The 26,225-nt window shown below is 47.7% G+C and overlaps 1 protein-coding gene across 1 annotated transcript; it reads right to left on the bottom strand.

Annotated features, from left to right (window-relative positions):
* Window positions 1-1,233: 1,233 nt before the first annotated feature.
* ANAPC1 (anaphase promoting complex subunit 1) lies at window positions 1,234-26,225 on the bottom strand. The gene is made up of 47 exons (XM_063152704.1): window positions 25,965-26,225; window positions 25,050-25,211; window positions 24,871-24,922; window positions 24,208-24,317; window positions 23,958-24,040; window positions 23,092-23,165; window positions 22,721-22,866; window positions 21,860-22,080; window positions 21,024-21,233; window positions 20,646-20,741; window positions 20,304-20,394; window positions 20,149-20,214; window positions 19,866-20,003; window positions 19,392-19,532; window positions 19,096-19,156; window positions 18,619-18,806; window positions 18,109-18,183; window positions 17,705-17,970; window positions 17,403-17,494; window positions 16,959-17,107; window positions 15,890-15,968; window positions 15,775-15,811; window positions 15,612-15,682; window positions 15,314-15,492; window positions 13,178-13,404; window positions 11,962-12,080; window positions 11,280-11,551; window positions 10,528-10,762; window positions 9,707-9,798; window positions 9,443-9,577; window positions 9,242-9,324; window positions 9,047-9,125; window positions 8,699-8,773; window positions 8,103-8,179; window positions 7,823-7,913; window positions 7,676-7,729; window positions 7,219-7,412; window positions 6,911-6,997; window positions 6,389-6,506; window positions 5,563-5,640; window positions 5,177-5,244; window positions 4,120-4,258; window positions 3,514-3,600; window positions 2,975-3,070; window positions 2,627-2,825; window positions 2,021-2,155; window positions 1,234-1,525 (listed from the first exon to the last, which is right to left on the bottom strand). Exons 1-47 carry the CDS (start codon window positions 26,175-26,177, stop codon window positions 1,410-1,412), a joined length of 5,856 nt encoding a protein of 1,951 aa, XP_063008774.1. The 5' UTR covers window positions 26,178-26,225; the 3' UTR covers window positions 1,234-1,409.

Here is a 26,225-nt window from a genome sequence, read left to right as displayed (position 1 = left end):
CGCCTTGCAGCCTGCTCGGCCACAAGGCAGCATCACCCTGGGAATGCGGGATGAACCCCATGGATCCATCGGGACAGCAAGAGGGTTTGGGACACCTTAGCTTTCCACCCCAAATCCAGCATTTGGATTTTTGCCTCTTTGTCCAGCTGAGATAAACCCGGAGGTTCATTCTGGGGCTGGGGTAGAGGCTTGAGGAGGCAAAAAAGTGTTTGTCCTTGGAAAACTTGCGGGGAATTTAATTCCCCATCCCTGGAAGTGTTTGAGGCCAGCGTTGGATGGGGCTTTAAGGAAGGTGTCCCTGCCCCTAGGCTTTAAGGTCCTTTCCAACCCAAACCGTTCCAGGATGCCATGATATCCCACTGTCATTCCCTCTGGAAAATTAGCACTTCATGCTTCCCATTTCCTCAGTTTAGAAGGAACTTCCCTGAGCTGCACCCAATTCCTAGGGGAAGGAACATCCAGGATTGTCCCATGAGACCTCCTGGCTCCTCTGATTTCCCATCTATTCAAGGGTCCATTGAATTTGGGTGCTTGTGCTTGTGGAGGTGTGATAAATTACTTAAATGTGCTTGTGGAGGAGGTGCGACAAATTAAATTAATTAAACTGTTTTTATTAAATTAGAGAAGTTTCTGAACAGCTTAAAAAAAAAAGGATGAGGGTTGGAATTTGGCACGGGCTCCGCATCCTTCAGGACACCTCAAGCAATTGGAAAACCTCAGTTAATACACAATAAATTGTTTTTTTGTAAGAATCAGGTTTGCATAATTTTCCTGCTTTTGCTCTATTTTTAATCACTCTTGGTTGTCCTCCTCCCTCCATTTGACCCTTTGCAAAATCCTTGAGGATTTGGGAAAAAACCAGGGAGGAACTGGCACAAATCCCACAGAACAGGATTAAATTTGGAACAACAACAATCAGAATCCAAGCCTTTGGCTCTGCCTGAATAATCCCTCAACTTCTGGCTGCTTTTTATGGAGTAATTCCATGTGTTTGGTGACAAATTAAGGATCTGCTCTGCCCAGAACCAACAAGGAATGAGCCCTGCTCCAAGTTCATCCAGGGGTATGCACATGAAGGAAGGGAACACAAAGTGTTTAAACCAGGAATTATTTCCATTGTCCGGAAATAAGATCCACCACAAGCAAAGGAGTTATACAGCCAAGGAAAAGCACCATTCCCAGCCAAGGTCTTTCCCAAATCCCCCACAGAAACCACACATCTGCAAACAAACCTTCGTTACAAAAGTAAATTTATTATGACCTCACTTTTATAGCTCTTTTTTTTTTTTTTTTTTTAACTCCTCATAACAATTTATAAATAACTCCTGGTCGTGGTTGCCACAGCTGGGGGCGAGTCTGCTGTTTGGGAAGGTACAAAAAGAGGGAGATTTTTGGGAAGCCTGGTGGGACTACAGCACCATGGCCTGGGGATTCCCGAGGAGCAGCGGGGCCAGGCGCAGCAGCGCCCGCACGGGCACGTGCAGCCTCCTCAGCTTCAGCAGCAGCTCCGAGAAGTTCCTGCTCCCTAAAAACATCCAAAGCAAAGGAAAAGGGTGTAAAAATGAGCAAAGATTTGCACAAAATTGGAGGGGGAAGCTCCAGAGAGCTCTGGAAGTGTCATCCCATGGATCCGTCTGTTGTGTGCTGGTTGGAAAGTGAAATTCTACAGGAGACCTCAAATCTCTTTGAAAAGAGATCCCAAATCCAGGAAGAAGGAGAACACAGAGGAAAAGAACAGCCAGAAAGGGATTTGTAACAGGTAACTGGAATCTTCCATGCCCAGACACAGGAATTTGAGGCCAGCACAGGATTCCTGGGATAGGCCCCTGATCCCTCATGGATGTGGTAACATTTCTGCCCCAGCCCTGAGCAAGGAACAGAGCTCCCAAAACTAAGGTCCAGCTGCCTTTCTTTTCCCTCAGTAACCTCAGGACTGGTGTATTCTCAGGCTGCTGGAGAGCAAGGAGAAGCTGCCCAGTGAAGGATCCAGGATTTCCCCAAATCCCAGTTCCAGACTCACCTTCCAGGCCTCCAGCTGCCAACTGCCCCGGTGTGGGCACAGAGTGGTAGATCAGGAAGCACGCCAGCATGCTCAGCTGGGATTCCTCTGGAGCCTGCCCGCTCAGGTAGGAATGCAGGGACACGTCCCCTCCGGCTGCAAGGCACAAGGAATACCCTTGGTGACATTTGGGAAGCAGGATTTCCACAGATAGATCCCACTGAAGTCTCCATTCCCCACAGAAGGTGGGCTGGGAGGTTGTTTTCCCACCTCCTTCCTTCTGCCATGGCCACCCTGCTGTGGTAACTGTTTGCTTTTGCTCTGGGAAAATTCTCCCTGTGCAAGATGAGGAAGGAATTTTCCCTGGGAAAAATCACCTTCCCTGCTAAAAACCCCCATCACTCCAGGCAAACACAATTCTCCAGGGAATGTTCCACACTGCACTGAAAACGCCCTCCCTTCCCTCATCAGTTTTCCACACTTTTGAGGCAACAATCAACATGGACAAGACAAGAACAATCAACAAGACAAGAACCAGGTGAGCAACAGGGGATGGAATGAGATGGTCTTTAAGGTCCCTTCCCACGCAAACCATTTCAGGATTCTTGGATTGAAATTCCTCCTTACCTTGAAGCCACTGATCCAAGGTGTTATCTATGGTGCACTTCATCACTGGCAGGAATTCCGAGTTCATGAAGAGCCCTCGGGTTGGATTCCTGCTCATCCTCTCCCGGTGGCTCCGGGAGCTGAAGAATTCCAGCACCAGCTTCATCTGCCACAGCTCAAAGGTCTCGGACATTTCCCTCCTTTCCAGCCTCCTCACGGCCTGGCAGTGGGAATTGGAGCAGGAATGAAACAAGTAAATGACTCCTCAACCCCTGCCCTCACTCTTCTGGAAAAGTGAGGAATGGCCACTGTGTGCCCCCCAAAAAGTGGAGAAAAGTGTTGTTTCCAACAGGAACAGGAGTTTCCTACCTGGTCGATGGCAACGTAGGTGGGCAGCATCTCCGGATTCTCCTGGGTCACGCACTCGTAAAGGATGGAGGAGAAAAGATCCAGGATTTCCTGTTTCTGAAGAAAGACAGGCGTCAGGCACAATTTATTCCAGGTCCCTGCCTGGAATTAATTGACTGAAGTTAATCCATGCAGTGGCATCACAGGAATTTGGGATACTTAGTGATACCACTTGACTTCATCCTTGGGATAATTAAACTGGGTTTTATGCCTTCCCTTAAATAATTTTAAAAGAAATTCCATATAAAGCACCTTCTGTGACTTCCCCTAAATGCTTCACGGCTCTCTGGATTTGTTAAACACATTCCTCAAGGAATGGGACAAAAAATCCCGATATCAACCAACAGGAATCAGAGGATCATCCTCGTATTACACAACATCCTGCAGGATATTCCCTGCTCCTGCTGGTTGCAGGGCTAAATTCTGCTCTAGAGTTTAAGGCAGGTTTTCCCGACTTTTTATCCATGGAGTAAGTGCTGGTCCACACCAACACATCCTACCTGGCCCATGTCCATAGTTGGTTTGCAAAAATAATCGGCGAAGGAAAAGAGAGCGGGATCGGAAGTGAAAGCGGAAATTGCTTCTGGCTGGAAAAAAAAAAAAGGGATTAGAACACATTCCTAAAGTGAACTTTTTGAATTTGTGCACAAAGGTAGCAACAACTGATTTCCAAAGCGTCCAGAACACAGGGGAGAAAACTGGAACCCACGCCAAAGGTTGGAATCAATGTCTAAAGGTTGGACTCAACGATCTAAAAGCTGGACTCAATTTAAAAGCTAGACTAGATGATTGAAAGTCTGGACTCAGTGATCTAAAATTTTGATTCAATGATCTAAAGGCTGGATGCAATCTAAAAGTTGGATTCCACGATCTGAAGGCTGGATTCCATGATCTAAAATTTGGATTCAATCATGTAAAGGTTGGACTCCATGACCCTGGAGGACTTTTCCGCCCTAAATGATTCCATGATCAAGCACTTCATGGGCAGGACGTGTCCAACACTCATGTCTGCCCATGCAGATGCACCTAACAAGAATTCCTGTGAAAGCCACCAGAATTCCCTCCCTCAGCAGCGTTCCTGGCAGGAAGCACCCTGGGAGCAGTACCTTGAAGGCGCGCGCTTCGGAGCTGCGGTGGGTGACGGTCTGTGCCAGGAGGCTGCGCCATCCCATGGGATCCTCCTTGTAGGAGAGCTGTCCAGCCCGGAGCTTCACATACAGGATGCCACCCTTGGAAAGGATCGACCTGGAATGGCACAATGGGGCTGATTTATGGAATCAGGAGGAAATTCAGGCTGGATATTGGGAAGGAATTCTTCCCTGTGAGGGTGGGGAGGCCCTGGCACAGGTTTCCCAGAGAAGCTCTGGCTGCCCCATCCATAGAAGTGTTCCAGGCCAGGTTGGATGGGGCTTGGAGCAACCTGGGGTAGTGGAAGGTGTCCCTACCCATGGCAGGGTGGCACTGGGTGATCCTTAAATCCCTCCCAACCCATGCTGTACTAACGGACTGAGCTTAATTCAATCCTTCCACTTGACAAGGGAGCAATCAACGATTAGACTCATTATCTTGGAGGTCTCCTCCAACCTAAATGATTCTGGAATTGATCAATGGCAAGTAAATGACCTAAAAGCACCCCACTGCTGAGCAAAGATTGAGCTGGTTTCTCCCACCCCTCACTGGGGAGTGCAAAGATGAGAATGATTTCCACACCCCCACCCCAGATCCTGTGTTCCGATAAAATCTCTGGTTCCCACAGCTGCCTGCCACCTTTCGAGTGCGTCACGAGGGCGGGTGGCACTTTTGTGACATGGGGTGACACAAGAAAAAGCACTTCACAGGGCTTTGTAACAGTCCCCAACAGTCTGGGAAATGTGATATCACCACCACTCAAAACCAAACCAAAACCATGAGTAGTAGCTGCTCTCTGGTGCCTCCATCGCACTGCCAGTCTCTGCGGGTTTTACTATCAGGTTTTCCCCGACCTGTTTTTTTGCATGAATTATTCACCTCAATGGGTGAAACCCAACTCTGCAGTTTCTTCCTTTACCCCTAAAGATGTACAACAGTGACTTGATGAAACCCAGAGCTGTGGGAGGGTTTAAAAAAACCATGAAATATGATTACTACGAGGTCATGATTCAGTTGAGCGTTAAAAACACTTACTGGAGATGAGTCGTTCCCTTGCTTAAATCTATTAATAATTCCCAGTACCGGGGGCCCTTCACTCTGATCTGTCAATAGAAACATTTTATTACTAAATATAACCAGAATCATTGAATTAAGAGGCTTTTACTTTTTTTTTTTCAGGGCTGGTTTATAGTGTTGCCCACACAGAAAATTCAGGAGGAGGTTTGTGTCTCCTACAGGGAATTCCCTGCTGCATCAGATCTTGGAAGATCTTGATCAAGACAGAGAATTGTCTTTGGAATCATAATGGGACAATGTCATCCAGAGTCAGGCTAAGGAATCAAAACCCATCAGATCTCAGCTCTTGAGATTTGTGACACAAAATCCAGGTGATTTTCCATTAAAACAGAGATTTCCTCTACCTGCTTCAGTAAATGGAGCTCTGGGAGAAGCGTGGGTGCCATCAGCTCCTCGGTGGCCTCCCCGTACCACTGCGTGCCCTGCAAAACATCACGACAGCCATGGGTTGGAAAAGCTCATTTCCATGGGAAAAGGAAGGAAAAGGGAACCTTGTGGGGAACAATTGCCCTGCCCCCAGGCAGGGGGTTCTGTTCCTAAGTAAACACAGGACTCATGTCAGGAAACACAGACTACCCAAGCTGTATTTTCCATGGATGGAGGGACCAACACCTAATGCTGAGCAAGGCTGAAACGTGAAGGTTTGGGAAGCAAGCTGTAATGGGAACATGGAGAACTCTTTGTCAGAATCACAGAGATGCACTTCTTCCCCCTAAAAATTCCAAGAAATCAGTTCTGAGCTTCTTCCATATAAAATAAATCCCACAGAAAGGACTCTTCCCTGAAGGACACCTGATGGAAGCACCAAGGAGAAACACCAAGTTGCTCATCTCAGAATTAGGAGAAGGCTTAGAAAACCACAAATGCTTCCAGCCACCTCTGAGCCTTTGGAAATTCTTCTGAAGAGGGAGAAGAACCTGGGTCAGTCAGGACACCCTTGAAGACTCTGGTGACTCTCCCTGTCCTCCCTTCTGCTCTCCAGGTGCCACCAAAGCACACCTGAGGTGTGAGTGGGTTCAGCCCAACCCTTCACTCATTTGTGCAGAATCCACCTCGTCTCCACCACAGCCTGAAACCAAACCCAAGACTGGAGGCCACTCCAATGAAAACTGGGATAAATCCGAGTGTTTGGCCATCCCACAGCTCCTCAGGGCCTCCTAGGCACGTTACCTTGTAGGTGACCTCTATGAGGGCGTAGCAGGGGGAGTTGGTGTCCACGTCCACGGGAGTGAGGAGCCTGGGCTCGGCCGCCAGCACGTACAGGTGACGCAGAGCCTGCAGGTGGTACCTGGGGTGGCAACCAGGAGCTCAGCAAGGGCTAGGAATGATCCCAGACACCCAATTCCTGCTCCACACCCAAATACAGCTCGTGTAGCCGTGGTATTGGTTAATTAACAGAACAGGGCTTAATGGAGCAGAACCAAAAGTAATTAAGGGTCATAAATGGACAGATCTTCTACAAAAAATTTTTCCAGCTGAGCAAACTGGAGCAGCCTCATCACAGCAGCACAGCAGAGCTGGTGTTTCCTCACTGCCCAAAGATCCCTACCACTGTCACTTACTTCTTCCATTTCCCACTTTTTTTTTTTAATGGAAAACCTCTAAAAATTGATTTTTGGTAAAAGTCCATCATTTGTCTTTTGTAGGAAGATGGTTCAGCTGAAGGAAATGGGATCCCCACGAAAGCCTTACCGATTGTCCGTGCTGTGAACAGGGAAGTGAGGGTACAGAGCACAGAGAAGAGCAGCAATGGAGGAGTTGGAAGTGCTCAGGGAATATCTGTAGGAAAAAACCAATATTGTCCTTTAGTTTTCCTTCTAAAAAACACAGGAGGCCAAAACAATTTGGTGGGACGAGGAAAGGAATTTCCAAAAGTGCACAAAGACAACAAGACTCTCTCTGCCAACAGGAGATGCCTTTATGCATCCATATAATAAAAACAGAGAAATAGAGGAAATGGAAATAAGGGCAGAGATCTGCCTTTGGAAAAGGCCCATTACCGTCCTCCTCCCAGGAAGAGGAGCCCCAAAGCCATGTGGTGAGCCAGGTGGAAGCCATAGTTCATCTCTCCCCCCGTCTTCTTGTGCATGAAACGGCAAAGCTGGAGCACTTTGAGGTTCCCAGAGCCAGCCATCACCATGGCCAAGGCCAGGAGAAGGACACTCAGGCACGTTTCCAGGTTATAGTGACCTGTCTTCAAGCACAACAGAGAGGTTTCATCACAATTCCATGGCCAACAGCACATTCCAGGTGGGATGATCCACCACTTTCTACCCCAGAGCTTGAAAACCACATTCCCCAGAAAGAGGGAGAGCCAGCAAAGTCCTTCAATGATTTGCAGCTCTGCCTCATCCTATAGATCACGTGTAATCCAGGAAATTAAAAGGGCTGGGTTTGTTCCCATTGAACTTTTGCTGAGGGTCACACAAAGCCATCTTTTTGCTCAGAAAAACTTACTATGGATGCCGTTGGAGCCGACAAGCACTTCAGGAAATCTGTGGCATATTTGTACTAGAAAGAAAAGGAATGCCCAGTGAATATGGATCCAAAAGGTGAGTGACAGCTCCCTGGGAAGTGAATGGAGTCAAATAACCCTCCTCTTACCAGGCACTGAAATGCTGCCAGATTTTCCGAGCCGGCAAAACGAAATCCCAGGGATAAACACGCTCCGGCGATGATGTAGACGTGAGCTTGCCTAAGGAACAACACAAACAGGAAATGACTAAATGCTCCTCTTCTCCTCATCTGAATACACAGCACAAACCCCTTCATCCCTTAAAAATAAAAGGGAAGACTCATCATTTATAGGATATCCCATATAACAAAACTCTCCTTTACAGGACAGTAAAATTCCCTGGGAGGAGATTTTTGGGATGTTACTCACGCCAGCGTTTCCAAGCTCAGGTCTTCAGAGGAAGGCAGCTCTGTTGCATGAAGAGAGATAATGTTCTCTCTTATGATCTGTAAAAAGCAAGGAAGGAAAATAAATCCAAGGGAAAACTGATGGCTCATTGAAACTTTGGCCACCAAGAGTTCATAAGTGATACCAAACAGGTATAAGGGAAGGAAAAGCTGTTTCTTCCCCCAACAGAGACCATCACCATCCTGTAGTTCTCATATGTATTGAGCTCTTAAAAATTCCATACAATATCTTGGAATATCACTGATTCCACTGCTGGGAAGTTACTCCTAATGCTCAACTCCATGCAGCAGTTTTGGACCTGGCAATGCAGGGAAAAGTTGAATCCCTTCTTTCCCTGACATCATTTTGTGTCTGGAATAATCCCATCTCTCCTCAATCATCTCCTTTCCAGTCCCTGGTGCTCCTAAATCCATAGATCCCAGGGGACAGTCACCTGTGTCATGTTAATGCTCATTTCCTTGAGCTCCTGGCATGACAATGGAAATACCCACACAGAAAACAATCCAGGGAGGTGTGAAATTGAGAAGCAAACACACCACACATAAACATACACCTACCTGAGGCACATTGCTGTTGACCCACTTGGAATTGGGCAGGATGTCATCCCACAAAATCAGGCATCGAGCCAGGGTCTGGAAAAAGGGAGAAAATGTATATGTGGAATTGGGAAAAGCTATAAAAATACACCTAAAATTTAATGTAACATTCCCCATAAATTGTGTCATTCATCTATTTCTCCCCAAATTCTGTCTCCATGATAAGGAAGCTGCCACACTACAAGGAGGAATTCTTGGAAGGGGTGAATTTGGCTGGGAAGCAAAGGGTTCTGGATGATGGGCATGTTGGGCTGGAATTCCTAAACATCATTTAAATGGACTGAGGAAGGAACCCAAGGGAAATCTTACCCTCAACAAAAGGAATTCTGGTTTGACAAAGTCCAGCAGATACATGGTGTCTGGTGCTTTGAGCCAGTCAGCAATGGATCTGCAGGGCATGGCAAAAGAAAAGGGTTTCCAGGTCACATTCCAGCAATTCCAAACCTCAGCAGAGCCAACACCAGGGCAGTTTAACCCTGCAGGAATTCCCTGGTCAATCAATACCTGTTGTTGGTCTTCAGGTAGATCATGGCAAGGGCAAGGGTGGCACCTGGACACGTCACATCCACGTTGATGGTGTCTCCTTCCTGGGAAAACACAGGGAACACTTCCCACAGGTTCACTTGGAAGGGAATGATGCTCCCAAAGTCATGGAGACACCTCCCAGAATTCCAACTTAAATGAGGCAGCACTGGCACCACGTACCTTGATTTGGTAACTGGGAGATTTGTGCTTCTCCCTGTGCATTCCTGCCTGGAATCTCCTGTGTCCCCCCACCATGTACTGGTAGAGCTGCTCGGGAACATTGAGGTCTGACATCCCAATCAGGTTACTGCCATGCTAAGGAAGGGAAAGAAGGAAAACATGGAAGTGCCTTCCTCTAGGGGAAAAACCCACAGGCAGCAGGGAGCCAAGGATGGAACAGCCCTTGGAATGCCATCCCAGTGGATAATGAGTCTCCTGACTTACCCCAAGGCACACCATTCCCAAGGCCAGCCCTGATGCCAGGGAATAGGACTCTCTGTCTGTGCAATATTCCATTTCTGGGCCGGGGGGACGCCCTGGAGAAACCAAACCAGCAAAATTCACCTTTGAAAATTCCAGCTTATTGCTTAATTCCTAGTGAAAGGAGAAAAAATGATCTGTCCCTCCTTAGGGAAGTCCTCATTGGAATGACAAGGAGCTGCCAGTTCATCCATCCACTCCCAAATAGCAACTCCCTCCTAAATGTTATGGTTGGAGTTCAGAGCCATGGTGAAAATGCCAAGTTTAACTGAGGATACTTTATAATCCTGAACCAATCCAAATGCTATTGCTAAAAAAGGATTGCACATATCCAATTTCTAGAAACACAACGATTTCCCCTTAAAATTTATCCCATTCCCTGTTTAATAAACCACACAGTCTCCAAGTATAGTCCCATGTAAACACGGAGAAAAGCTGTTACAAATTAACTCAGAATGAGAGCACAAGTGAGATCACAAATCTGCTGCTCACATCAGTTCTTAAGGCCTAGTGGTTAAAAACCCTTAAAATTCCAAACAGGGGAATTTAGGACACCAAATTTCCAGGTGGAATAAGTAGGAACAGTACCAAAGCTGCCATGTTTCTTTTCCTAAGTCCAGTGACTTTCCTTTTTATGCTGCACAAGCTCCCAAGAGGGACCATGAGGTTTGGAAAAATGGGAAGAAAATGCGGTGGGAAAAGGTGCCAAGGTTACAACCCCAACTCCCTGGTGCACACGGCGACCATCCCAGCCCTCATCCTGTTTTTCCAGTGTTGGCACCCACCTATCTCAGCCAGCAGCACCTCAGCAGTGTGCCTGTGGGCAGTGCCCTGGTAGACCAGGCCTATCCCAACCACGGCAGCCACCTGGACGTTGTGGGGCACATCCAGCTCCGTGGAGGTGGGAGGCAGCAGGGCAGGGATGTGGATGCTCAGCAGGCGGGTGATGGACATGTCCATGGTGCCCAGCTTGGCAGCGGAGACGCCGAGCAGGAGCCCGATGCTCGTCATCTCGTGGCCCTGGGCAAGGGGACAAGGAGCAGTGAGGCACATTCCCAGTGAGGAATGGGAAAACCCCTGTCCCAGTGTTCCACTGGCCTATCCCAATGAGCCGAGTGCAGGGTGGAGAGGTCCGGTGGTAACATTGCAGGATGGAAATGGAGGTTACTCATTCTGTGGAAATTAGGATTGGGAGTGACCTCTGGAGATCATCCAGTCCATCCCCTCTGCTCACTCAGAGCAGGTGACACAGGAAGGCATCCAGGTGGGTTTGGAATGGAGTTTATTCAGAGACTCCATGCCCTCCCTGGACAGCCAGCTCTCCATCACTTCTTGGAAAGCAGTCCTTCCTCACACTGAGAAAGGATCCTTCCAACCCAACCCAAACCATGCACCCCAACCATAACGAAGCAACTCAGACATTCTCCCACACCAGGAAACTCCCAATGCAGCAGCAGTTCAAAGAAACCTTCCTTGTTTCGCCTAAAGAATCCAATCCCACTGGGATCTGCCTCTTGGATGCGCCAGAATTCCTCACCTTGGTCAGGTAGTCGTGGATGTTGAGGGTGGCCAGCTTGGTGAGGTGCCCGCTGAGGCCCAGGGCCATGAGGAAGCCGGCGTACTCGTTGGCCAGCTCGGCGATTTTGGGCTTGTTGTAGACGATCCAGGCGGAGTCGATCTGGGAAGCGGGAGCGATCTTCAGGCCGGCGGCCACGCCGTTGTGGAAGCTGGCCCAGCAGGCCATGTTGGGGGGAACATCGATGTTCCCGCTGTTCAGATCCACAGTGGTGTTCCTCGGAGGGGCACGGCCTGCCATGGGAGAGGGGGTAACAGGGTCAGGAAAAGCCAAGCTCTTCATCCAGGGCCAAGTGAGGGAACAGCTCTGAACAGCTCTGTTCAGGAACGTCAGGACAGCCCTTTGCAGGATCCTGTATGACCCCAGCACTGCTTAGGCCATTTTTCCACTTCTCTCTCCTTCTGCACCTAATAAAAGGTTTCAGTGTTTGATAACACTGGCCCTGACCATTCCAGAAGGATCTTCCACCATTCCAGGTGGCAGATTCAAAGCCCAAAGGAGCTGCTTCCTCACAAAACCCACACCTGAGCCATGAAATTCTTGGTGGAGAAGATGCTGTAAAAATTACGGTAATGGGATAACAGCTGGAAGAAAGCCCATCCTGCTCTGGGATGGACTGGGAGGGAAGCCCTGACCAACGTACCAGTGAGGTTCAGCTTAGGGATGGGCAGCTGCTCCGTTGGCACAGGATGGTAGGAGAACAGGGTGAACATTCCTCGTCCAACTGGGAGTGCCATGGTTCGTTGGCACAGCTGCAGCAACCTGGTGGGGAGGTGAATCCAAAAATGACATGGAAAAATTTCCCAAATATAAACACCTACAAACAACAGGCACTGGACAGAACCATTTTCCCCTCACTGTGGCTCCTTCCTTCTCCTTTTGAACCAAATCTTTGGTCCTTACAAGGTTCATCTCCAAGATACCTTTTAGCTGCTGGAACCTGGCACTATTTTTCCCTTAAAGCCGGTTCAATAAATCCATTCCACAGACACTTCCCAGCTGTGCTGGAAGCGAGGTGAGGGGAAAAAGTCAAGTAAAAGTGGTTGCCCTGTGGGATCCTGCTATGAGTGGTGATAACACAGAGTAATAACTCATGTACAGAGGTGATAAGGTGCTTCCAAGAATGCCGACCACAATTCTCTATGACTTAGTGTCTGGAAACACTTTCTAAACTCCTTAGATTACTCAGCTCCCTAGGTCAGATTCAGAACCATGAATGCTGCATGGTAATGGTGTTCTCAGGTTTGCTTTTCAATTTGGTTTTTAAAGAAGAGGTTTTTAACTCCCCCCAAATTGAATAAAGCAGGACAGGGATAATCAAGGCCACTGGACACAGGTTTCAAAGGAATGGCATGGGACAGTGAACGTGCTTCCTGCGGAATTCCAAGGTCCCCTGTCTCAAGACCAGCCTGTCATAAAGGGTTCTCCAGCTTTGGGCAGGGCATGGATGGTTTGGTCTCTACAGAGTAGGTCCTGCTTATATTTCACATTTTTTGGGCAGAACAAACTGCTACAAAATCCCTTCAAACCCAGCTGACCTCAGTGCACTGTTTGCCCTTCCCAAGAACCCCCTATTCCAACAGTGCTTTGGAATGGAACTCCAAAGACTTGGATTATGGGTTTTTCTTGTAATTAGATTCTGAGTCTCCAAAAATATCCCCACAACCTTTCAGCTGAACGAAACACTGGGAAATAGAAACAGCTGGAAATGGAGAAATTTCCAAGGCCACATTGGATGGGGCTTGGAGCAATCAGGGATAGTGGAAGGTATCCATGGCCACGATTGGAATGAGATGAGCTTTAAGGTCCTTCCAGACCCAAGCCAAGCCAAGCCATTCCATGCTTCCAGGACTCCCTACCTGTTTTCCTTCTCCTCGATGTACTCGTGGTCACTGGCCTCTGGCATCTGCACCACGTTGACGCGGACGGGCCGGGCGCTCTGCAGGAGCCTCCTCACCTCCTGCACCCGCAGGTCCTCGCTCCAGATCAGGGACATCACCTCCTCGTTCATGTCGTTCATGCCATCCTCATCCTCCTCCGACTCGGCTGCCGACGGAATGTCCGAGGACGGCACCGTGCCCACGGACTGCAAGGGAAAGGGAAGAGACAATTCCAGGGGGGAAAAAGTGCCAGGAAGGCACCACAGCCTGAACTCAGCCAGCACAATGTGATGGGTCTGTACACAGAAGGGATGGACACACTGATGGAGGGTCACAGCATTCCCATGTTCCTCATAGCAAATTAAAGGCCTGGAGGATTTCCAAAGATGGAAATCAAGTCGTTTTGCACAACCAAATGGGATAAATAACTAAAGACAAGAGGACATGACACCTCAAATGCATTGAGGAGGTGATGTGTGATGAAGTTCTTGCCCTTTCAAAATCTTTCCTTGTTTTGGAGCAATTGTAGGAAAGGGTTTTCCTTTCCCTGCCTACTCCATCAGCTCAGTCTGTGATGATCCCAATTTGTGATGAGTCCAATCTCAGCTGCTGTTCTGCAGATTCCGCTCCAAACCATGTGTTATTTTTCAAAGTGTTGATGTTTTCACACATCAATTTGGATTCCCTCCACAACTACCTTGAAAAGCAAATTACCCATTAAAGCAGCCTGCACAGCAGAAAATCCCAAAATTCCTCACTATCAGAAGACTTGGGATTCATCACAGCACCAGAATGGTTTTGGAACTTCTACACATGACCAGAAAAGCACCAAAGCTTAGGAGCACTCTTGGAAAACCCTTTTCCTATGTGAGATTTAAGAAATGCTTTTCTAAAACTCTGCTCTCCTGTTTGCTCACATCACACAAGTGATGAGAGGACCCAAAGGGAACAGATCTTCCCGTGGTTCTCAGGGAACGTGTGGCCCCAGGAAGGCAAGTAAATGAAGAGCTGATGAATGAAACCCAATTTCTTCTGGTAAATCCACGCTCAATCTCAACACAACTGCACCACCCAGAGCTGCAGCGTCCGTTCTGAAACAGGAAACTCCACCCTGCCCTCCTGAGAAATGACAAACAATTTGGGGTTTGAAGCTCACTTTGGCCTTTTAAGGTCACATCAATTCGAGGCATTGTTATAAAGTCAGTGATAAAATCAAATTTATCATCATTTTCGATGATTCGTGAGGGTTTCGGTTGGGCACAGCTTCCACCAGCAGCAAACAAAAAGGATTTTTCGTGTGGTGGCAGGTGGGGTCTGACCTGGAGTTAATTAACCTTTCTGCCAAATTAATTACAGTTTTTATATGCAATTAGTCATAAAGCCTTTGCTGCAAAGAACTGGAATAACTTTATTGTCCCTTCCAAAGCTGAGACAGCAAAAAAGGATCTTGAGCAAGGTGAACTTCAGATTTCAATTCCAATTCCTGACTTTGGAAAAGGCTCCAATCTTCTGCCATGATAGGGTTTTATGTCAGCCTAAAGAACAATTTTGGTTTTCAACAAAGGGCTTTCAGTGAGATACAATTCCTTGGGATGCTGGTGATAGCCACTATCAGAAGAAAATGTTGAAGAGAAAAACATCACACTGTTTTTTTTAATCATTTTACCTCAGGATACAAATAACTAAAACCTTTTTTGGGGAAAAAAAGAGAAATGTGGCAAGTGTATTTCCAAATCCAGCTCTTCTAGTGGAAAGGAGGATGCCAGCCATGCCAACACAATGAGCCTCTGACAAATACTCACTTCCTTCTCCTTCTGTCATGGCTTGATGGCAGAGCCTCTGGAGAAAGCACCAAAGAATGGGAGGAGGAGGAGGAATCCAACAGCTCTGGAGGTAAAACTTTTGTCTAAATTTAAAAATGTGATTTATCTTGAGTTTTTTCCCAGCTATCCATGATTACCCATCCCTGCTGGATGTTGCTTTTCACACCAAAACCCTTGTACGTGTAAATCCTCCATTTTGTCGCCCTCAGTTTGGGAATTAAGCTGGAAATCCCTGAGCTGCCTGCTGTGCCCAAACCCTGGGATTGGGAAATCCCTTTGTGGCCATACTCACGGATTTTCCCTTCTGCAGGCTCCCTTCCCAGGCCTGCTTGGACAAATCCTGGCGGCCGATGAGGAGGCACACGGCTTCCGGCCAGTCCGAGGACGGCTGCTCCCGGCACTGGTAGATGGCATCCCGGATGGGAAGGGCCACGCCAAAGGGAAGAGATTCCAGATCCCTCAAGGTGAAACCTTAAAATTAAGGAGGAAAAAAAAAAAACCCTAAATAAGTGTTATCAATCCCAGACAAAAGAGTGTTTCCTGTTATCGAAGCCCGTGGTTATTTAAGAGTGTTGTTGATCCGCTCTTACCAACACTGGTCATCCAAAGGACCAATTTTTCAGCCAGGCTGGAGACAGAAGTGCTGGATTTGAAATTGCACCTGGAAAATTAAGGAGAAGCCAATAAAAACTCATCCAGAAGTCAGCAGGAAGTCACAGACTCAATAGAACAACACCAAAAAAGCTTCCATACCAATTGTCATCCTGCTCCATCTGCTGCTTCCGTTGGCCTAGGAAAGACAAGGCTGTGTTAATTCCATGTTTTCCAAGCTCAAGGCACTCCCAGGATGGAGTCAAAGCATCCTTACCTGATGTGATCTTGTACAAATAATGGGAGGCTTCATTCAGCACAGCATTCTCATCCCCAAGGATGTACAGAGCCACACTCTGGGGAGGAGAGACACCAAAAAACATCATTTTGGGGTTATATTCCTGATATATTTGGGGTTATATTCCTGATATTCCTTTGCTTCCCAGAAAAACAGGCAGGAAGTAACTGGAATACTACCTCAGAAATGGTGCAGGTGTATTGTGGGGAAAAGGAGACTGAAACAACTGAACAACAACAAACTTTGAAGCTTTAAATTTTGGGGGGGAAAAAAATCCACCCCGAAACAATGCACTGAATTTTCCCTCATTGCTTCAGAGATAAAAGATAAATATCTTCCCAACAGAAAAACATGTTCCCAGTTATCCTTCTTGTGTTTCTCATATTTCATTTCTCTTGCAGGACACACACATTTTCCACTTGGTCTCCTCCACATCTTGGCTATTTTGTGAAGGTTCCAAGTGAAAAGCTGTTGGGTCCAGCCAGCAAAATCCAAGGGATCAGTCACTACATTTTGAAAATTCTGGGAAAAATCATATCCAGGTAAGATGACTTTGTCGGCTTTATGAAGATCTTTTAACTCTGAGCTCTACAAGGGCAGATCAGGCAGAGAGAGGAGGAAAATAGATCCTGGCTTTTCTTCCCTGTTTTTCTCCTTAGGCACCTCAGGCTTGACACCTCTGCTCCCAGTTGGAAGGGTTTTCCCATCAATGACTCAGGAAGTGATGCTGACCAGGAGATACCATCAGCACTCACAGGACTAAACACTGATGTTGGGGCATGCCCAAGGAGAAAACTGGGGAATTCTCATTCCCCAAATACAGATAATTCCAAGTTCCATTATTACTTTGCACAAACCACAGAAAAACACAGAAGTGGTGAAGCTGCTCAGCTCCAATACATCCAGTAAATGAATCCCTCTATTATTTCATCCCCCTTTAGGGATGTTTCACTCCCAGGAAATTCAGCAGCTGGAGCAAGCCCTGCCCACAGGGCAGTGCTGACAGAACAAGGCACATTCCCTGTATTCCCTGTCCCCCAGTACTCACTAGGACCACCAGTTTGCTCCTCTCACAGATCCCTGGTAAGTAGGGATAAGGCTGCACTCCCTCTCCCTTCAGGCAGGAACTCAGCCACTGGAAGATACTTGGAGGCTCAGCAGAAAAAAAGGAAGGATGGAGCATGAAACCTGTTTGGACTTAAGATGAACAGCAAAGACCATGAGCTCAGGGAAAAGGCACAAGAATTCCTCACCATTCCCAACTCCTTCAGCGTTTCCTTCAAAAACAAAAATCCAGCATCTCCCCACAAAATGTCACAGATCCCTCGTGTCAGATGGGATTTTATGACAGGAAGGAAAACTCAAGGCATCTATTTAAGGAAGGAGAATTATCTCAAAGGAATAAGCAGGGGATAATCCTCCAGAATGAGGATAATGTTAAAAACAAAGGGAATACCCAAGTACCACAGAATAGCCAAAGGCTTAAACTCACCCTGGTCAATTATGCAGGTCTGCCTGGAAGTTTTGACAAGGGCTGGGTAGTCCCTGTAGTAATAATCCATGTAAGCTTCCAGTTTCAAATCCCTGGAATGAGACAGAGGGGAGTCACAGACTGGGAAAAAACCATTCCAACCTCCTAGATGCCACCTTTGGGCAGTTGCTGCTACTGGGGGAGAATCTGGAGCCATGGAACAAACAGGAAAGGTTTTAAATATTCTTTTCCTTCAAATACAGGGCAAGTTTGCTCAAATTTGGGCAATCCCATCAAAAGAAACAATTTTCCAGTGGGAATACCTGGCCAGCTGAACCAGGAGAACCACGAGGGAGCGGAGTCCTTCTCCCATCAGACTGTTCAGTTTGAGCTCCTCATAGATGAGGTGGAGAACAAAGAAAATGGCAGGAATGTGGGAGAAAAGGAGGGTAGAGGAATCCAAACTGAGGCTCTGGGAAAAGTCATCCCTGGAAGCTGAAACTTCCAGAGGGTCCAGGCGCAGAGCTTTGGCAATGGGGTGAGACTCGAAATTCCTGTGGTAGTCAGAGCTCAGGAGATATTCCCAGTCCTAGAGCAAAGAAACAGAAAGAAACATGGAGGATCCATGGTGAAAATAATTTCCAGAAAGGTAATTCCAAAGCACTGTTACAGAGGAATTTTTTCCCTAAAAACCAATCCAAATATAACAGAGGGAACCATTTCTTACCTCATCTGACCCAGTTTCTGATGGCCTTGCCTTCTTTGGAGCAATGACTGGGGAGAGTGATCCTTCAAAATCAAGCTGCAACAAATTAAAGAAATAAAAATAGAAGAAATAAATAGAAAAGTTAAATAAAGAGGTTGCTTTGTGATTTCTTAGGAACCAGGGTTTCTTGCGATTTCTTTGGAACCAAGGTTTCCTAGGTGAATCACAACATCTGAACTCAAGCCAAGTAGGACATGATGTGGCTTGAGGTACTTCTGGATTTGCTGAACAAACCCCAGAAATACAAAATCCTCTTTAGGAAACAACAATCTGAGTTGTGACCTGTGCTTAAACTCAGAATTGATTTAATATGGATGAGATTAACCAAATTTAATACAGCAGTGTTACGTGTTGAGGTGGAATCAAATCTTCATCATTTATTTTTATAATAAGCACCCTGTAAATGTACCTCATGACAAAGACAGAGTAAAACAGGCCTGAAAATTAGAAGTGAAGAATGGATTTACTCACATTCCGTGTCCAGCAGAGCCTCTCAGTGTTGTACCCCATCATGTTCATGAGACAGGTGACAAATAAATTCCACTCTGAGTGGTAGCTGGGCCCTCCCGGGGCGTTGTAGGCGTTGTACCACTTCACCAACATCTGCACAGCTGTTTCCTTGGGCAGGATGGCTTTCAGCCCCTGCAGGCATCTTTTCACTGTTGGAAAAGAAGGAAACCATCCATCAGCTCTGGTTTCCTGGGATTTGCTTCACCAGTGGTGGAATTCTCCACAGGTTCCTCTGGTTGGACCTGCTTTCAACTCAAAATAAAGCCACAAAACTCCAACAGCTCTTCCCTGAGATGAGCACAAATCCTCCACAATTTGGAACAAAAATAAGGAAAAATACTCCTTTTTTTGCTCATTACTGAAACCAGCCATGTCTGAACTGGCACCTCAGCCCTTCCCCAAGCAAAGCAAAAGCCACCCAAAGCTTTGGAATCCTACCTAATTCCGAGGTGGCGATTTCAGGAATACTGATCCGAACCATGGTGTTATTGCTGAGCTCCTGGAAAATCCAACAAAAGTGGAAATAAATCAGGAAATGCATCAAGTGCAGGCAGAGCAATTTTCTATCAATTCAGAACTCCTTAGTGGGTAAAGATATTCCCAAATCCCGGCTTTTGCTACATTAAGATGTGGAATTCAGACGCCAGCTCTGTGAAACACTGGAAATCTTGGAATGATCTTGAAATAATCTTTGTTATGAAAAGTGTTGCCCCAAATGACAGGGAAATACCTACTAAAGTTACTCTGTTGTGGACAGGATCCCTCAGAGCTTGGATGAAAGTCCCAAGCTGCTGGAAAGTGCAGTCCTCAACGTAGGGGGAGTCGTGGAGCTTGGAAGAATCCCTTAATTCCGGAACTGGTGACAAAAGCATGCTCTGGAAAGTGGGAAAAATGAGCCCAGTTTAGAGTTCAAACTGAAGTGGAATTCAGAATTAAAGTGGATCTGAGCAAAGAACAGCTAGAATTGTTGGGTTTGAGGTACTAACAAGAATCTTGGAAATTACTATAAAACTTTCCAATCCCTGCCTTGGAAGTTTTATGGCAAACAGAAATAAATAAACAGGGCAGTACCACAGAAATCTTCGTTAAACACAGTTTATTCAGAAGATTTACAGAACAAGAAGGAAAGATTCAATTGCAAAAGTCACCTTAGAAGATAAAAAAACATTGATCATTACAAAAAAAAGGAATATTTCCTTATTTGTTACCTCTTCCAGGGGCCCCAGATGCTTGTTCAAAGGCTTGGATGGAGTACTGACACTATCCAAGGGAGTGCTTGGCCGAGGCATTGGGTTGGACATTGTCAGGGATGGAGCAGGAAGCCCAGGAATAAAAACCTTTCCTACCTTTTTAGTGGAAAAGGGAAACAAAAAGTTAAGTTTTTCTCTAAAAATAACCCTCACAAAAATTATTTAACTGCCCCATTAATGTTATGGATGCTCCCCTTTCCAGCACTGCTCATAAATTAGGGATGGAAAAGGCATCGCTTACCCGAACCACTCCGGAATAAAGCACCAGATTCCCACTGCCTTCCAGAACCAGCAGTGTGTCAATTCCCTGGAATAATCAAGCAGCACATTCAGCTCCTTGTGCTTAATTAAGGAGGCACCAGCTGCATGACAAGGACATTCCACAGGTAACAATACCTCCACTGGAGCTGCATCCTTTGCTGGAATATTGGTGACAGATCCAAAGATCAGCTGTGATTTATCGTTGCTCTCTTGGAATTTTACACACCTAGGGATTAGGGAGAACAGGAAACATAAAAGATTTGTCTTGGGTGCTGTTACAGAAAAAAACCACAGACTTCCAACAGTGCAGTGAATTTTCTGTGGGTTTTGTGGTTCCTTCATCCTTTTCCCTGCTTTGCACAAAATAAATCAACTTATTTTTAATTTTCTAGTTAATTAAAACCCCTGATGTATGGATTCCAGCTGGGAATTTCTGGAGTGCTTCTCCTGGTTCACCTGTCCCTAAGGAATGCTCACCTCAGCTGGAGCTGTGATTCCACTAAAAAGCACAGGAATTTCTGCCCACAAAGGTCAGTGGAAATGAACACTTTGGATGCCTGGGAATTCTTCTCTCTGGAAAAGAGGCACAAGGACCAGGTTAGAACCTGCTTTGCTTTGGAGACTCCATGAAACATTCAGAAAGCCTGGAATAACACACCAGGAAAAACTGGTCTGAGTGCTCAGTTCTCTGCAAGGGAGCCAGGCACTAAGGGAACATCATTTCCCAAAAAAATCACGGAGTGCAAGTCCATGAAGACACCAAGATGGCTCCAAATGAAGAAAAACCACTCAAATAAGCAGTGATTTCACTTAAATTCCTGCTTCCCAACTCTCATCCCAAGAAAACCAGCTGACCTCATGCTTGGGACTGTTTCTGTCCACAGGTGGTCGATGCAGAGCTCAGGAACGATCGGCTCCGTCTCCGGCACAAGGAAGGAATCGTTGGCAATGGAATTTGGGGAATGGGTAACGCTGGGTCTCCTTGGGGACTGGGCACTGCTGGAAAAGTTGAACCTGTGCACTCCAGAGAAGGAATGGACTCCCAGGGCTGGGGAATGGGAACGGCTGCAGGCAGAGAAAGGGTATGGATGAGAAGGAGATCTTCAAACTCACGGAAAAATCAGATATTGATGCAGTCAAAAAGTGGATCTTCGAAATTGGGATAGAATCAGTCACTGGATATGGCCAAAAAGTGGATTCTCAAAATCAGGGAGAATCCCAGGGGGCCCATCCACTGATTTTAAAACCCAACCAAACGCTAAAGCAGGAAAAAGCTCATTGAGGATGTCCTTTAGTTTTCTAGCACAAGAAAATGATTCTCTAATTATTTTCCAGGCATCTCTGTCCAAATCCAACAGATGAGGTTTCAAAAGATTTCAGATGGTCCACTCCATCAAAAATCCCTCCCAAACTCTTCCCTCCAATTTCTCTAGAGAAGCCAGCCCAAAACATCCTGGGACTCAAATACCCTGCAGGCATTCCTTGATCCATGACAGAGCAGACTCCATGGCTCTGGCACAGGCACCACCCTCCTGTACTACTGGGATAATGGCACAGGAAGGGCATTCCAAGGGATATTTCAGGTGCTGCAACACAAGAGGCACCAGAGCCTTGCATGGAAAGATCGAGAGCCAAAAGTGTCCATGCAATTCCATGGGTGCCATCCTTTGGGATTTGCTGTGGGTGCTCACCTCAAAGCTGCCATGTTGGAGATGGTGGGAGAGCGGGATTGCAGGTTGGGAGAGGAGCTGGATCTGCTCTGGCTGTGGATGGAGGAGTAGTTCTGGAAAGGGGAGCCCCCAGGGGAGTCTCCTTTGGAGAGGCTGCGGAGATGAGCGGTCAGGGAGCTGCTGGTGGCCATGTGCTGGGGGGTGCCCCCCTGATCTGGGAATTTCAGCACCAGGCTCTGCTCCTGGAAGGAAAACCGATGGCATGTGGGCAAGGGCAGCCAGGGAGAGGCTTTTCCAACAGCTTTTCCCATCAGTTACGTGTTACAAATTCATGCTCAGCCTACTGAGTTAATCCCATGAACCCTGCTCCTCTACTCCCACAGAAACTGCTCCAATGTTTGGTTGTTTTTTTTTTTTTTTTCACAAAATCACAGGATTTGGTTGGAAAAGACCTTAGTGCCCAGCCAGTTCCACCCTCTGCCATGGGAACACCCTCCCCTATCCCAAGCCCTGTCCAACCTGGACATTTCCAGGAATGGGGCAGCCACAGATTCTCTGGGAAACTCTGCCAGGGCCTCACAACCCTCACTGTCAAAGTTTTCATGGCACTAAGTGACTTTCCACTTTTCCTAAGCCTTCTGGTCCAATGTATGGAATAATATGTTAATAATATAATCCATGAACATCACCACCCCATGATCCCCCTGCTCCAGGCAAATCCATGGAAAAATTTTCTTAAAAACCAAAAGAGCCAGCCTCATTAGATATCTTACTTTTATAAATGAAACAAATCCCAAATCCCAGCCATTCCTAACACACATAAGGGCACAGAAATGAACAGAGCTGTTTTCCAGGGATCTTCCTTCCCCAGGGAATGTGTACCTCTGGCTTGACTCTCCTGAGGGCCCAGACTGTGTGTAAGCTCTGCACAGTGTCGTAGGTCATCACAATGGAAGGGTCAGCGCTGAGGAACACGATCCTCAGCGTGGGGTCAGCCACGTACTGCACCCGGGACGACCCAAACACTCCTGGAAAACAGGGATGCATCCCAAAAGATCAGCCCCACAATGATACTGTGAGCATCTCCCACACTCTCCCCCTTCCACACTCTGGGTTGCTTCCCTGGGCAGCCTCCCTGCTCATGCAGCCACTCTAACTGCATGCTTGGAAGTGACTCTTCCCGCAATTTTTTGCTACAGGGACACACTGGGATTTGCTGCCACCTCGAGGGACTCCAGTGACATCCAATGTACCTCCAGACTTGCAGACCAGAGGGGCGATCTCATCCAGGGGGTGCAGCATGCTGAACATCGTCGGCAGAGGCTCCCTAGGGAAAAGGCACACAAATCAGAGCCTGGAATGTGACAGCAGGCACACAGATCCCATCTCAAAAAGCTTGCTGGATTCACTGAGTGGACTCGACTTTTCAGGATCTTTATTCCTAATCCTAGCTCTTCTGGGGACTAGAGAATCCCAGGGGAAAACCCAAGAGTGGATAAAAGCTGCTCATCAGTGCATTGTCCAACTGCTTCCTTTGGGATCCACAGAGGGCTTCCACAGGGACTGGGAGCCTCAGCCTACAGGGAATGGGATGGGATCCCCACCAAAGAGGAAATGGGATCCTGCAGCTGAGAGAAAATGTCTTGATAACAATCCCTCAGTGACTCTTCCATGACAGCCTAGAATCAATTCCTAGGACAAACCTCAATGGAATCAGGCTAGTGCTTCCCAGATCCTATTCCCAGGACCAGCACTCCCAAACAGTTTTTAACACTCAGCTTTGAGTGTGCTCATTCAGAGTCACTGGGATGGGATAAAAAGACTGGAAGAAGCACATCAATAAAATCCCAGAATGGTTTGGGTAGGAAGAGATCTTAAAATGATCCCACTCCCTCCCCTGCCATGGGCAGGGACACTTCCACTATCCCAGGTTGCTCCAAGCCCCATCCAAGCTGTCCTTGAACACTTCCAGGAACGGCCCAAACACAACTTCCTCCTCTTCCACCCAATTTTACCTTTTCCCATCAGAAACACACGGATCTTTCACCACTGCCCTCCAACTCCTCCATTCCTTATTAGATTATCCAACAGGAAACCACCCACATTCCTCATCCCATACCTGGGTGGACTTGGAGGCACCTCATGGGAAGAACTGCTGCGCTCAAATAACAACCCATACTTGCTTGGCCAGACACTTGCAACCTATAAAAAAAAAATGGATTTATGGTGGGATAAAAAAAATCAACCATGTGCTGTGTTGATGAGGTCTTATAGGAAAACAAGATGTCCAGGGTTTTTATGCAGAGCAGGGAAACATAAATGTGGATAAAAATGTTACAGTTGTGGACAAAAAGCGTGGCAGAAGTTACCTGGAAAGGCAGAGCAGCGATGTAATCCTTCCCCTCCATGCTGTGCACGTTTATGCAGGAATTCTGCAAAATGCAGATACATTTCTCCAGTGTTTCCTCACTGCCTGGCACTGGAAAGGAAGGAACAAAACAATTACACAGTGAAGTTTTACTCTGTTTCAGACATCCCTTATACACAAAAAGTAAATTCTGACATTTCAAGTGGTGGTGAATGAGCTCCTGGAGTGTGTCCAGAGAAAGGAATGGAGCTGGGAAGGCGCTGGAAAACAAGGACTGGCTGAGAAAGCTCAGCCTGGAGAACAGAAGGCTCAGGGGAGACCTTCTGGCTCTGCACAACTCCCTGACAGGAGGCTGCAGCCAGCTGGGGGCCAGGCTCTGCTTCCAGGGAACAAGGGACAGGATGACAAGAAACAGCCCCAAGCTGCACCAGGAGAGATTCAGGGTGGATATTGGGAAAATCTCTTCCCCCAAAGAGTATCCAGCCCTGACACAGGCACAGGGCTATAAAAGCCACGTGGATGTGGCACTTGGGGATGTGGTTTTGGCAACAGCTGGACTGGGCAGTCTCTGAGGGCTTTCCCAACCTAAACAATTCCATGATTCCAAGCCAAGGGAGCTGAGCTCTGAGCATTTGCCCAGCAGCACAAGAAGCAGGACACTCACCATCAGCTTTTTCCGACTTTTCCTGGGGGATAATGAAGTCACACCACAAGGCCTGAAACCCAACACAGCATCATTAATTCTCGAGAACGAGCTGCTCCCACACAATATCACCTTCCCGTGTTCCCTGTCTGGGAAGGGTCTGTGGGTTCCCTCAGCGCCCCTCTCCCACATTTCTGTACCTGCAGGACGGGGCTGTCGACGGTGAATGCCTTGTACACGGCGGACGCTTGGCTTCTGCTGCCCTTGCTCCAGATGACCACGTTGCTGGCCACGTACAGCTCCTCGTCGTAGTCCACCTCCTCCCCAACATCACTGATGCCCTTTCTCAGCTGCCAGCTTTCCTGGAAAACAGAGGTTTGTCAAGGGAAAGCCACAAGAGCCATGGGTGTGATGAGTTTGGCACAGAGAAGTTGTGGCTGCTCCGTCCCTGGAAGTGTCCCAGGCCAGGATGGACGGGGCTTGGAGCACCCTGGGATAGTGGAAGGTGTCCCTGATCATGACAGGGGGTGAAATGAGGTGATCCATAAGATCCCTTCCAACCCAAAAAACCCTGGCATTCCACGGTAAAGGACAATCAGGATCCATTTGGATTTATTTTGATGGAAGCCAGGGAGGAGTGGGTAAGGGAGACCCTTTGTAGAGTTCTGAGATTTAGAGTGAACCCCCTTGCTTCCCAAACTCCTTCTCAGAGAGGAGCTGGGATATGGATGGATCCAATCTGAGGCTCGATCTCCATCAGAGTCGGGGATGTTCACCTGGAGAAGAGAAGCCTCCAAGGAGACCTTAAAACCCCAAAGGGGCTCCAAGAGAGCTGGAGTGGGAATTGGACACGAGTCTACACTGACAAGACAAGGGGAAATGGCTTCCTGCTGCCAGAGGCAGGGTTAGATGGGGCACTGGGAAGGAATTCTCCCCTGGGAGGGTGCTGAGGCCCTGGCACAGGCTGTCCCATTTCCCTGGAAGTCAAGGCCAGCCTGGAGAAGCTTGGAGCAACCCTCTCTGCTGGAAGCTGCCCCAGCCCACGGCGGCGGGCGGGAACCGCATGGGCTTTAAGTTCCCTTTCCTCCCAGCCCCCGGCTCAGCCAGGCCCGTACCCGGTGCCGGTCGTGGATGGTGACCTCTCGGAGGGAGCCCACGAGCCCCGCGGCGCCGTCGGAGGAGCAGAGCTCCGGCGCGGGCTGCAGCCGCCGCAGCTGCAGGCTCAGGGCGCTCGGGTGCCGCCGGCTCTGCTCGCGGCCCCGCGGCGCGAACTCCTGCAGGTCGCCGGCCGCAATCATCGTCGCCCTCTCGTCACAGTGGTCCGACATGGGGCCCCGATATCCACATTATTTCCGGGACGCTCCGGCGGCTCCCGC

Source organism: Melospiza melodia, chromosome 3, assembly GCF_035770615.1.
Source record: "Melospiza melodia melodia isolate bMelMel2 chromosome 3, bMelMel2.pri, whole genome shotgun sequence".
In the NCBI taxonomy this organism is placed as follows: domain Eukaryota; kingdom Metazoa; phylum Chordata; class Aves; order Passeriformes; family Passerellidae; genus Melospiza; species Melospiza melodia.
Note: the sequence above shows the minus strand (reverse complement) of the source record. Positions and strands in the feature narration are given on the sequence as shown.

What these genes read in the sequence shown, in the direction of transcription:
- ANAPC1 (XM_063152704.1), bottom strand. Translation starts at nt 26,177, where the DNA reads ATGTCGGACCACTGTGACGAGAGGGCGACGATGATTGCGGCCGGCGAC. An exon ending in ATCGAGGAGAAGGAAAACAG is followed by an intron (nt 12,081 to 13,177) that starts GTAGGGAGTCCT and finishes CCTCCCCACCAG; the next exon opens with GTTGCTGCAGCTGTGCCAAC. An exon ending in GGCAGCTGGAGGCCTGGAAG is followed by an intron (nt 1,526 to 2,020) that starts GTGAGTCTGGAA and finishes GGATGTTTTTAG; the next exon opens with GGAGCAGGAACTTCTCGGAG.